This window comes from Trichomycterus rosablanca, chromosome 17, assembly GCF_030014385.1.
Source record: "Trichomycterus rosablanca isolate fTriRos1 chromosome 17, fTriRos1.hap1, whole genome shotgun sequence".
Classification (NCBI taxonomy): domain Eukaryota; kingdom Metazoa; phylum Chordata; class Actinopteri; order Siluriformes; family Trichomycteridae; genus Trichomycterus; species Trichomycterus rosablanca.
Window position 1 is genome coordinate 21,326,671 of NC_086004.1, and position 13,814 is coordinate 21,340,484.

At 40.0% G+C, this 13,814-nt stretch overlaps 1 protein-coding gene across 1 annotated transcript in view; it reads right to left on the reverse strand.

Moving 5' to 3' along the window:
- Nucleotides 1-11,981: 11,981 nt before the first annotated feature.
- The window catches only part of cpne7 (copine VII), a 45,114-nt gene continuing 43,281 nt past the window's right edge, over nt 11,982-13,814 (reverse strand). The window contains exon 15 of the mRNA XM_063013465.1: nt 11,982-12,532. Within this exon, the coding sequence (XP_062869535.1) occupies nt 12,392-12,532 (141 nt within the window). The 3' untranslated portion in view covers nt 11,982-12,391. The remainder of the gene's footprint in view (nt 12,533-13,814) is intronic.

A 13,814-nucleotide genomic window follows, 5' to 3' on the forward strand; every position in this document is an offset into this window, starting at 1 on the left:
GACCGGTGGCGACACCGAGTTCTGAACCGAGTTGTTCAGAAACTCGGTGCTGGTGTGCTAGCGGAATATCCCGCTGCGCCACCTGGGTGCCCTCTTTTAGTATATTAAGCCAAGTTACACTTTATTTTTACGTAAAGCTTTCTATACTCTCCCAAGAAGCTGATTCCCAGAACCCCGAACTGTATACCCACCACACGTGAAGTTAATACAGCTAAACACAGATACATGTGGAGCTTTTAGAGTGGATTTGATGGTTATTTTACACAAATGGATGTTCGTGTTGTGGAACTTCAGTGATGTTTTATTGCTCAAGCCAAGCGTTGAGCAAATCGGCTATTTGCGCCGAGGGTTGCGGTGAGAGCGAAGCACAAAACGCTTCTCGCGTCAGTGAACTAACACGTTTACGTCTTGTTATTACCAATAGTTGATCAATGCTTTTTGCATAAAAATGAACATCTGTAACAACAGCACAAATGCTCGCAGGTAATCTACATGCTCCGCCATCATGTTACTACTCTTTTCTTTCATTGTGTAACACCCACCGTTGATGACGCAAGCTCGGTTCCCCAAAACTGGTGGAAACGCGGGTCCATTCTCTACAAAACACCAAGGTTCGAAGAAACCGGAACAAAACCAGTTCAAGAACCAGAGTTCTTTTGGTGGAAAAGCGCTACAATTGAACAAGACTGCAGAACTGAACAAGAACCTCTATCAGCCAGACTGTACAGACAAGAATCTGTACATTTTTACCTTTACAAGGTTGGAATTGGAATACAATCACATCTTTCAGTTTGTTCAACATTATTTTAGGAACATATACCACTTAGCTAATGCTCCTTTTGATGAAACAGTTCAAGTGCATTTAACCTTTTCCTCCTCATGTGCATTTTACTCTTTCAAGGATCAAAGGAATTGATCCTGCTCTCTTTGCCATCATGCTCCAGTGAATTGAAGTAAAAGAAATGCTTGCTTTCGACATTTCATAAATCTTTTCCTGCTACTTCTTTAAAAGAAAGGCTGCGTTTCAGTCGTTTATAAAAAGACCTGGAAGACAAAGCAACATTCGTAGAGCAGCTAGGAATTGAGCTGAAAGTGAAGGATTAGGCTTCTGTCACCCAGAGGAGGGATGAGCCAGATAATTACAGCACCCCCCTACTTCACTCACTAAAATCATTCATTTCCTTATTAGCAGACCAAATCTCACAGCAATCAACTGTGAGGCCCCTTCAGGGCAGAACCTAGCTGAGCTAGAGCGCATTAAAGTCATCCTAATACAAAGGGCCAGTGGCTGAATGTCTCACTAAACACCACCTGTTCTTTGGGTTCAATCTGCTGCTGATTTGTTTGCCAGTAAATGTTCGGATGGGCAGAGCTATTTTTAATTGTGGATGTAAATCAGGTGCTTGGCACTTAAGTACGTTTGTTTACATGAGATTTCCTAAGCTTTACTAGAAGAAAGACGCAGTACGTTTTTCATGAAGAGAGTAGGGAGCAAGAGTCTCACTGCTAAGTCAATTAAAAAAGTAATTCAATCGTCTTTTAGGAGCAGTTGCATTTTGATGGCAGGCACTAAAATAATAATAATGATGGAAGCAGTAATTGCAAAGCAGTTTATTGAACTGTAGTATGAGCTTATAACATCAGAATCAGAATCAGATTTATTGGCCAAGTATGTGGATACACACAAGGAATTTGGTTCCGGCTGATAGTATCTCTCTAGTATAAATCCAGTATACAGTGGACCCTTGACTTACGAATTTAATTGGTTCCGAAGGGATGTTCTAAAGTCAAAGTGCTCGTTAGTTAAACCTATTTTTTCCATAAGAAATAATGTAAATAGAATTAATCTGTGCCAGACCTCCCAAACCACTCCCTTACCTAACCTTTCTGATGTCTTAAATGGTCTTTTTTGTTATAAATACAATAACATTTTCCCTTAAATCTTAAATTATAGAATAGACATTACTGTAATAATACTAAACAATACACAGTACTACTGTACATAAAAAACACACATCACATTTCAGTACAGTACATGTGCTGTACCATACACCATAATAAATGTCCTTCTTTTTTTTTTATATAAAATGTATCTACCAGAAACAACAATAACTCTCATATTTCTCTATTATTTCCTTCTTTATTTCAATAGTATTGTATTTTGTAGGTGTAATTGCACAAAAGAAAGAATACTTCACTCTTCTCTCTCACTCACTGTCCCCTCTGTCTGATACACAGTGACAGCTACTGGCAGGAGTAATTATACAACAACAGATAGTAAAACATTTGTTCATTTTATCATCACTGCGCTTTCTCGGCACATTCTTTGAGGCCATTTTAATATTGAATTTTACAAAATATAAAGAAAACACCGGAAAAACACCATCCGCTGTCTGGATGTTCGCTCACTGTATATATATTTATATATATATATATATATATAGATACAGTGTATCACGAAAGTGAGTACACCCCTCACATTTCTGCAAATATTTCATTATATCTTTTCATGGAACAACACTATAGACATGAAACTTGGATATAACTTAGAGTAGTCAGTGTACATCTTGTATAGCAGTGTAGATTTACTGTCTTCTGAAAATAACTCAACACACAGCCATTAATGTCTAAATAGCTGGCAACATAAGTGAGTACACCCCACAGTGAACATGTCCAAATTGTGCCCAAATGTGTCATTGTCCCTCCCTGGTGTCATGTGTCAAGGTCCCAGGTGTAAATGGGGAGCAGGGCTGTTAAATTTGGTGTTTTGGGTACAATTCTCTCATACTGGCCACTGGATATTCAACATGGCACCTCATGGCAAAGAACTCTCTGAGGATGTGAGAAATAGAATTGTTGCTCTCCACAAAGATGGCCTGGGCTATAAGAAGATTGCTAACACCCTGAAACTGAGCTACAGCATGGTGGCCAAGGTCATACAGCGGTTTTCCAGGACAGGTTCCACTCGGAACAGGCTTCGCCAGGGTCGACCAAAGAAGTTGAGTCCACGTGTTCGGCGTCATATCCAGAGGTTGGCTTTAAAAAATAGACACATGAGTGCTGCCAGCATTGCTGCAGAGGTTGAAGACGTGGGAGGTCAGCCTGTCAGTGCTCAGACCATACGCCGCACACTGCATCAACTCGGTCTGCATGGTCGTCATCCCAGAAGGAAGCTGACGCACAAGAAAGCCCGCAAACAGTTTGCTGAAGACAAGCAGTCCAACAACATGGATTACTGGAATGCCCTGTGGTCTGACGAGACCAAGATAAACTTGTTTGGCTCAGATGGTGTCCAGCATGTGTGGCGGCGCCCTGGTGAGAAGTACCAAGACAACTGTATCTTGCCTACAGTCAAGTATGGTGGTGGTAGCATCATGGTCTTGGGCTGCATGAGTGTTGCTGGCACTGGGGAGCTGCAGTTCATTGAGGGAAACATGAATTCCAACATGTACTGTGACATTCTGAAACAGAGCATGATCCCCTCCCTTCGAAAACTGGGCCTCAGGGCAGTTTTCCAACAGGATAACGACCCCAAACACAACCTCCAAGATGACAACTGCCTTGCTGAGGAAGCTGAAGGTAAAGGTGATGGACTAAACCCAATTGAGCACCTGTGGTGCATCCTCAAGTGGAAGGTGGAGGAGTTCAAGGTGTCTAACATCCACCAGCTCCGTGATGTCATCATGGAGGAGTGGAAGAGGATTCCAGTAGCAACCTGTGCAGCTCTGGTGAATTCCATGCCCAGGAGGGTTAAGGCAGTGATAATAATGGTGGTCACACAAAATATTGACACTTTAGGCACAATTTGGACATGTTCACTGTGGGGTGTACTCACTTATGTTGCCAGCCATTTAGACATTAATGGCTGTGTGTTGAGTTATTTTCAGAAGACAGTAAATCTACACTGCTATACAAGCTGTACACTGACTACTCTAAGTTATATCCAAGTTTCATGTCTACAGTGTTGTCCCATGAAAAGATATAATGAAATATTTGCAGAAATGTGAGGGGTGTACTCACTTTTGTGATACACTGTATATACTGTATATATATATATATATATATATATATATATAGATATATATATATATATATATATATATATATATATATATATATAGAGAGAGAGAGAGAGAGAGAGAGAGAGAGAGAGAGAGAGAGAGAGAGAGAGAAGAGAAAGAGAGAGAGAGACAGTCGGAGTCAACTTGTTCGTTTGTTTCAAACTAGATATTTCAAACTATAATCATACAAAACATAAGAGACCTAGCGCTTGGCTGAAAATAAATCACTGGGATGATCAAACACAAACAAATTTAATCAATTAAAAAGCAATTAAGCTAACCACAAGAAAATCAAATAAAGAGGTTTTCCAGAAATGCATCGTGAATATCAAAAGAATATTGAGTGTTGTCACTGTTGTTGAGCTGCTGCTGAAACTTTGGCTGGGTCAGAAAGTCCTGCAAACAAGTAAACACTTCAGAAAAAAATCATCTTCCCTACCCACACACCACAACACCACAGGGGAATATACAGTGTATCACAAAAGTGAGTACACCCCTCACATTTCTGCAGATATTTAAGTATATCTTTTCATGGGACAACACTGACAAAATGACACTTTGACACAATGAAAAGTAGTCTGTGTGCAGCTTATATAACAGTGTAAATTTATTCTTCCCTCAAAATAACTCAATATACAGCCATTAATGTCTAAACCACCGGCAACAAAAGTGAGTACACCCCTAAGAGACTACACCCCTAAATGTCCAAATTGAGCACTGCTTGTCATTTTCCCTCCAAAATGTCATGTGATTTGTAAGTGTTACTAGGTCTCAGGTGTGCATAGGGAGCAGGTGTGTTCAATTTAGTAGTGATAGCTTCACACTCTCTCATACTGGTCACTGAAAGTTCCAACATGGCACCTCATGGCAAAGAACTCTGTGAGGATCTTAAAAGACGAATTGTTGCGCTACATGAAGATGGCCAAGGCTACAAGAAGATTGCCAACACCCTGAAACTGAGCTGCAGCACAGTGGCCAAGATCATCCAGCGTTTTAAAAGAGCAGGGTCCACTCAGAACAGACCTCGCGTTGGTCGTCCAAAGAAGCTGAGTGCACGTGCTCAGCGTCACATCCAACTGCTGTCTTTGAAAGATAGGCGCAGGAGTGCTGTCAGCATTGCTGCAGAGATTGAAAAGGTGGGGGGTCAGCCTGTCAGTGCTCAGACCATACGCCGCACACTACATCAAATTGGTCTGCATGGCTGTCACCCCAGAAGGAAGCCTCTTCTGAAGTCTCTACACAAGAAAGCCCGCAAACAGTTTGCTGAAGACATGTCAACAAAGGACATGGATTACTGGAACCATGTCCTATGGTCTGATGAGACCAAGATTAATTTGTTTGGTTCAGATGGTCTCAAGCATGTGTGGCGGCAATCAGGTGAGGAGTACAAAGATAAGTGTGTCATGCCTACAGTCAAGCATGGTGGTGGGAATGCCATGGTCTGGGGCTGCATGAGTGCAGCAGGTGTTGGGGAGTTACATTTCATTGAGGGACACATGAACTCCAATATGTACTGTGAAATACTGAAGCAGAGCATGATCCCCTCCCTCCGGAAACTGGGTCGCAGGGCAGTGTTCCAGCATGATAATGACCCCAAACACACCTCTAAGACGACCACTGCTTTATTGAAGAGGCTGAGGGTAAAGGTGATGGACTGGCCAAGCATGTCTCCAGACCTAAACCCAATAGAACATCTTTGGGGCATCCTCAAGCGGAAGGTGGAGGAGCGCAAAGTCTCGAATATCCGCCAGCTCCGTGATGTCGTCATGGAGGAGTGGAAAAGCATTCCAGTGGCAACCTGTGAAGCTCTGGTAAACTCCATTCCCAGGAGAGTTAAGGCAGTTCTGGGAAATAATGGTGGCCACACAAAATATTGACACTTCAGGAACTTTCACTAAGGGGTGTACTCACTTTTGTTGCCGGTGGTTTAGACATTAATGGCTGTATATTGAGTTATTTTGAGGGAAGAATAAATTTACACTGTTATATAAGCTGCACACAGACTACTTTTCATTGTGTCAAAGTGTCATTTTGTCAGTGTTGTCCCATGAAAAGATATACTTAAATATCTGCAGAAATGTGAGGGGTGTACTCACTTTTGTGATACACTGTAAGTATACTCATGCTGTACAGTACATTTCATACTTTATAACAGAATTTCAATTAAAAGTTAACTTGGTGTTTAATTAAAAAGTGAAGAAAATGCAATTATTTAAGGGAGAAAAATCCTCCTGATAATTCTGAGCAATATTTGCAGATTATCTTCAGTGGTAGAGTTTAGCATTCCCTCCAACTTGTAATCATTGACATTGTAATCACTTGCTGAGAAAGTAACCTGTGTAATCAAATCAAGTGAAGCATGATATTTTCTCATTTCAAGAAGCTCTTGACACAAACAAAGATCTGTGGGGATATTATATTGCAAAAAGTATGTACTGTATTTTCCATTTGCAACTTCGGGCAGAGTTAAAAGACTAATTTAAATAAACATCCACTCAAATCATTTGCTTAAATCATTTTAAATAAACAACTTTTAATGTACTAAATATTATTATTCTTTCTGCTGTTCCTGTTAGGGGTTTCCATGGCTGATTATTCTTCTCCATCTTGCCCTGTCTTAACCATCCTCCTTTGTCACCCCAACCACCTGCATGTCCTTCCTCATTGCATCTATAAATCTCCGTGTAGGCCTTCCTCTCCTCCTGTCTGCCAGCTCTATCCTCAGCACACCTCCTTAACTCCTTGCAAGTTAACCTTTCTGCTGTCCTCTCTCTCATTCACGCACATGTACTTTGTTTTATTCTTGCTAATGTATCCAATGCATGCCTCCATATCTTGAGGCTTTCTTCAACCGGCTCCCTAATCTTGCTACAAATTACAATGTCACTCAATGTCACTTTACTGAAGCGTTGAATTTAAAAGTGCTATAAATGGTTATTTAATCTGCTATATACACAGATCAGCCATAACATTAAAACCACCTCCTTGTTTCTACACTCACTGTCCATTTTTTTAGCTCCAATTACCAAATAGGAGCACTTTGTAGTTCTACAATTACTGACTGTAGTCCATCTGTTTCTCTACATACTTTTTTAGCCTGCTTTCACCCTGCTTTCACCCTGTTCTTTAGGTGGTGGATGATTCTCAGCACTGCAGTGACACTGACATGGTGGTGGTGTGTTAGTGTGTGTTGTGCTGGTATGAGTGGATCAGACACAGCAATGCTGATGGAGGTTTGAAAATTCCGTGTCCACTCTAGTTGGTCACTCCTACCTAGTTAGTCCACCTTGTAGACGTAAAGTCAGAGACAAATGCTCTTCTATTGCTGCTGTTTGAGTTGCTCATCTTCTAGACTTTCATTAGTGGTCGGAGGACGCTGCCAACGGGGCAATGTTAGCTGGATATTTTTGGTTGGTGGACTATTCTCATTCCAGCAGTGACAGTAAGGTGACAGTGAGCACAACACACACTAACACACCACCACCATGTCAGTGTCACTGCAGAGCTGAGAATGATCCACCACCCAAATAATACCTACTCTGTAGCGGTCCTGGGAGAGTCCTGATCATTGAAGAACAGCATACAAGGGGGCTAACAAAGCATGCAGAGAAACAGATGGACTACAGTCAGTAATTGTAGAACTACAATGTGCTTCTATATGGTAAGTGGAGCTGATAAAATGAACAGTGAGTGTAGAAACAAGGAGGTGGTTTTAATGTTATAAATAAAGCTTTGCAATAAGTTATATAATTCCATTCTTTTACTTTGCTAAGTCCATGGGGTTAAAGGTCACATGACTTATTACTTTAGGTTCAAGGATTGATACTTCAGGTTTTGCTTGTGAAAATTTTTGTTGCTTAATAATTTTGAACTATGTTGACCCCATTCTACTTTTTTCCCACAACATCAGTATAATTAAACCAACAATTAGAAGCCATGAGGATTCAGACCCAGTGAGAGATAACAACTTTCTGCAACCTTCAATACTTAGCAAATTCATTCTAAGTGATTAATATGTGTGTTATTGACCTTCTCTTCACAATCAAGGCTGTTTTGTTTCCTTCTCAGCCTTTTGAACAGTCTTGCTCGGTCCATCATAGTATCTATCTAACTGCCATTCGCTTTCTCCATGGCAACTACCATTACTCACCACACTCAATATTACATAAATGAAGCAAGGCCATTAAGAGAAGGTGAAAGCAGCTCTGAACACTTTTTTGTGGTTACTGGGAATTGTATCCTCCTGGAACTATGGGGGAATGAAGTGCACCATGTGTTAAGTACTCTCATGCAAAAGTGGCTCTATCTTGACTTGCTCAGTTTTGTTATTTTCATGATCAAATAGAAGCACTTTCAGAGAAAAAAAACTTGAAAACTGTATTATATAAGAAGTAGAAGAAGAATGGAAAACATTCAGCATGCAACTTTCTGTTAATTTATTGTTTTTAAATGTAAAAAAAACCTGAAAGTATAATTTACAGCTGTGTGTTGTCAGCTATTCGGTTCAAAATATACTTCAGTGTACACCGATCAGCCATAACATTAAAACCACCTCACTGTCCGTTTTATCAGCTCCACTTACCATATAGAAGTACTTTGTAGTTCTACAATTACTGACTGTAGTCCATCTGTTTCTCTGCATGCTTTGTTAGCCCCCTTTCATGCTGTTCTTTAATGGTCAGGACTCTCCCAGGACCACTACAGAGCAGGTATTATTTGGGTGTTGGGTGATTCTCAGCACTGCAGTGACACTGACATGGTGGTGGTGTGTTAGTGTGTGTTGTGCTGGTATGAGTGGATCAGACACAGCAGTGCTGCTGGAGTTTTTTAACACCTCACTGTCACTGCTGGACTGAGAATAGTCCACCAACCAAAAACATCCAGCCAACAGCGTGGGCAGCATCCTGTGACCACCGATGAAGGTCTAGAAGATGACCAACTCAAACAGCAGCAATAGATGAACAATCGTCTCTGACTTCACATCTACAAGGTGGACCAATTAGGTAGGAGTGTCTAATGGAGTGGACAGTGAGTGGACATGGTATTTAAAAACTCCAGCAGCGCTGCTGTGTCTGATCCACTCATACCAGCACAACACACACTAACACACCACCACCATGTCAGTGTCACTGGAGGGCTGAGAATCATCCACCACCTAAATAATACCTGCTCTGTAGTGGTCCTGTGGGGGCCTGACCATTGAAGAACAGGGTGAAAGCAGGCTAAAGAGGTATGTAGAGAAACAGATGGACTACAGTCAGTAATTGTAGAACTACAAAGTGATTCTATATGGTAAGTGGAGCTGATAAAATAGACAGTGAGTGTAGAAACAAGGAGGTGGTTTTAATGTTATGGCTGATCAGTGTATATCAGTTTTACCTGGTCGTTTAATCTATAGGCTTAAGTGTATGCCTACACTTGTAAACTGAGTAATTACTAATTTGCCATATTGAACCACAGGACTCGGATCAATAATAATAAAAAATAACCAATTTAAATTATGTCACCATAGTCAAACATTTATGCACTAAAACACCACCATATAGCTTTAACACATTTATTGGCCTTAATATAAGATTACACAATACAAGTTTAGCATTGCAGAAGGCAAAACCCGCCCCCGCATAACACATAATTCTCAAAAGAAACACATAACATATTTTAACACAGAGTAATGCATGCAGTAAATGACAGTGTTAAAATGATCTCATAAGAGATCCACTGAGGCCCATCTCCAAATCCCCAGCCAGCGGAGGGCATTTGGAATATGTGGTTATCTTGTAAAATGATTTCCCATGATCTAATAACAGGAGAGGCGAAAGTGATATAGTGAAATAAAATTAAAGTGTTACTTCATTTCTGAAAAGCATTCTGTCCTTTAACCTCATGATGTAAATGTGTCATGGATAACAAAGTTCGTCTCAGTGGTCTTTTGCTTTCAGATGGGGCATTACGACTCTTTCACCTTTGTACGTGCTAACTCATTAGCCGAGATCTGCGAGTGCAGTCTGCAGAGGCCACAGCGCTTCTGATTCACATTCAGATGAGATATTAAAAGGAAAGTCACCCACCTAAAATGCCTTATTCTGTATGTGCCAGACCGTGTGAGTCTGCATAAGGTTATTTATGGAAATGAGAGCCACTGCCACAGAAAAGAGGCATCAAATAATACCACATATTTTAAAGGATGCACTGCCCATGCAACTCCACAAGCAAAATGCATAAACACATTCAGAATACAGAAATAAACTGGCATACATTCCATTCTACAAATATTGGCATCCCTGGTAAAGATAAGTAAAAATATTAAATATGAAATAAACCTTTTGGTGAATAATTTTACACTGGAAATTTACACTGGCACATTTGTTGCAGGAAATACAACCCCAAACAAAAAAGCAGAGTTTCTTACAATTACTTTGATTTGTATTTTTATTGCAGACAGTATTACTTAAAGATATTTCATGTTTGGTGAAATGCAGGAATGAATAAATATATATACACACTGATCAGACATAACATTATGACCACCTTCCTAATATTGTGGTGATCCCCTTTTTGCTGCCAAAACAGCCCTGACCCGTTGAGGCATGGAGTCTGACACCTTTCTATCAGAACCAGCATTAACTTCTTCAGCAATTTGAGCTACAGTAGCTCATCTGTTGGATCCCCACGTGCATCAATGAGACTTGGCCGCCCATGATCCTGTCGCCAGTTTACCACTGTTCCTTCCTTGGACCACTTTTGATAGATACTGACCACTGCAGACCGGGAACACCCCACAAGAGCTGCAGTTTTGGAGATGCTCTGATCCAGTCGTCTAGCCCAATCCCAATTTGGCCCTTTGCTCAAATCTTTATGCTTGCCAATTTTCCCTGCTCCTAACACATCAACTTTGAGGATAAAATGTTCTCTTGCTGCCTAATATATCCCACCCACTAACAGGTGCCGTGATGAAGAGATAATCAATGTTATTCAGTTCACCTGTCAGTGGTCATAATGTTATGCCTGGTCGATTGGTTGGAGGCCAAACCAACTTTACCATTATTAGTGTCTGTCCTCAGAAATTATCTTTACATGGAATAGAGAACATCTTCCAAAAAGCATTCCAAAAAGATGGAGAAGGGAGGAAGGCAACTCTATACAGGTGATTCTATACAATTGTATTATTTATTGGGATTTTAATGATTTTGTAACTGTTCTTTTTCTGTGGCTGTATGATTGAAACAGATATATCCAGCAGCTTCTAATTTCCTGTTATTTTGGTGGTTCTGGGATTATATCTAACAATCAAGATATACTGTATTTTCTCTCAGGTAAAAAAAAAAACTTTGGCAAAGAGACCAGTATCTTGTGTACCTTGTATTTATGCACAATTGTTTGTAAAGATGCTCTTGGGATCTAAAGCTCCTTGAACTTAGATCTGTGATCTGCTTTCTGGAATTTGTACAGAGCTTCTACTACCTCTTATACTTCTTATACATTCTTATACTTCTTATACTTTTCAAAAGTAACATAAATTTCCTTTAGGGAGTAAACAAGGTTGAAAATGCTATACTGTACCTACTAAATGAAAGTATATACAATGAAAATGTTGACTCAGACTCAGAAATGTTGGCTTTTGAGGTTTGAAGATGACACAAAGATAATATATTATTTTATTAATAATAATAATAGTAATAATAATGATAATAAACTAGTTTAAGCTGTGGGTTCAGATTAAAAACCAAACATTATTTAATGCTAATAATGATATCACATTTTATCTCTAATAATTTTGTCTTGATTACTATTTGTTAAACCTGTTTCATAAACTTCATCATGAATTTCTATTGAGCTAATCAGATCCTCGTATATGCTTAAATTAAATATATATTTCTATGTTTAAATAAAATCTCTTTCACAATAAATGTTTTCAAGTAATAATCATCATTTCACACATAATCCTGTCGGTTACAGCCAACAGCAGGGTGATAAGTATCCAGTGAATAGCTCAAAATAGGGCAGGAAAAACATGAACAGTGGGCAGTGCAAAGAAAAATTCTGCAAGACACAGGACTGAAATAACAGCCTTGGCAGAAAGCCAGCAGGGATCAGAGTTCTGTAAATGTGGCAGCCTTTATCCAAAAGCAGACATTATCCATACTGTACAACCAGTCCCCCATCTACATCAGCATTGTATGTATGAACAGGAAAAATGGCAGTTGGCACTATAAATGTAGTGTTGATGTTCTTTTTTTTCTCAGTGGCAGTCCTCTCACATTTCTCTCGGCCGTTCAGCATGGGTAGATGTACAGAGACTGAGCCGATGTCACGGTCTGGTTAAAGTGTTAATCTGGGGTGTTGGCGATGGAGCTGGGGGCTGAGTCTAACACTGGATTCATTGGAGGAATTGCCTTGTGAGTGAAGTACTCAACTACCTGCTTGGGTACCTCAGCCAGCACACATTTCGCCAGTGCAGCAGGGGACGCCTAAGAAAAGAGAAAAGGGGTTCAATATAAATAAAACAACCATTAAGTGCTATTTGTAATTTATGATTTCCTCACACAGTATGGTATTTTTAATATCAGTGTTTTTTACAGAATTTTAAATTTTTTGTCAGTTGAATAAATATTCAATATTCAACTCAATATTCTGGAAATGGGGTTTATAGTTTTCTATACATTGATCAGCCATAACATTAAAACCACCTCCTTGTTTCTACACTCACTTTCCATTTTATCAGCTCCACTTTGTAGTTCTACAATTACTGACTGTAGTCCATCTGTTTCTCTACATACTTTTGAAACCTGCTTTCTCCCTGTTCTTCAAAGGTCAGGACCCCCAGAGAGCAGGTATTATTTAGGTGGTGGATAATTCTCAGCACTGCAGTGACACTGACATGGTGGTGGTGTGTTAGTGTGTGTTGTGCTGGTATGAGTGGATAAGACACAGCAGCGCTGCTGGAGTTTTTAAATACCTTGTCCACTCACTGTCCACTCTATTAGACACTTCTACCTTGTTGGTTCACCTTGTAAATGTAAAGTCAGAGACGATTGTTCATCAATTGCTGCTGTTTGAGTTGGTCATCTTCTAGACCTTCATCAGTGGTCACAGGACGCTGCCCATGGGGCGCTGTTGGCTGGATGTTTTTGGTTGGTGGACTATTCTCAGTCCAGCAGTGACAGTGAGGTATTTAAAAACTCCAGCAGCGCTCCTGTGTCTTATCCACTCATACCAGCACAACACACACTAACACACCACCACCATGTCAGTGTCACTGTAGTGCTGAGAATAATCCAACACCCAAATATACCTGCTCTGTGACCATTAAAGAACTGGGTGAAAGCAGGTTAAAACAGTATGTAGAGAAACAGATGGACTACTGTAAGTAATTGTAGAACTACAAAGTGCTTCTATATGGTAAGTGGAGCTGATAAAATGGACAGTGAGTGTAGAAACAAGGAGGTGGTTTTAATGTTATGGCTGACGGGTGTATATTTTACATAGTAGAATCAGAATTAAAACAGTTACCCTTTAAAAATGCTAATCTGCTGTTGACATCTGGTACTGACATCCATTAATTATTATATAAACTACACCTACACATACAATGAACTTTGTGGGTATACAGCTACTGACTGGTAATGGAAGTCCATTCTTAGCACTGTAAAGGCACTAACATGGCAAGGACATGGTAATGTGTGTTATTTTGGTATGAGTCTGTCAGGAGCAGCAGTGTTGTTGAGATTTGTAAATACTGTTTAAACTTGC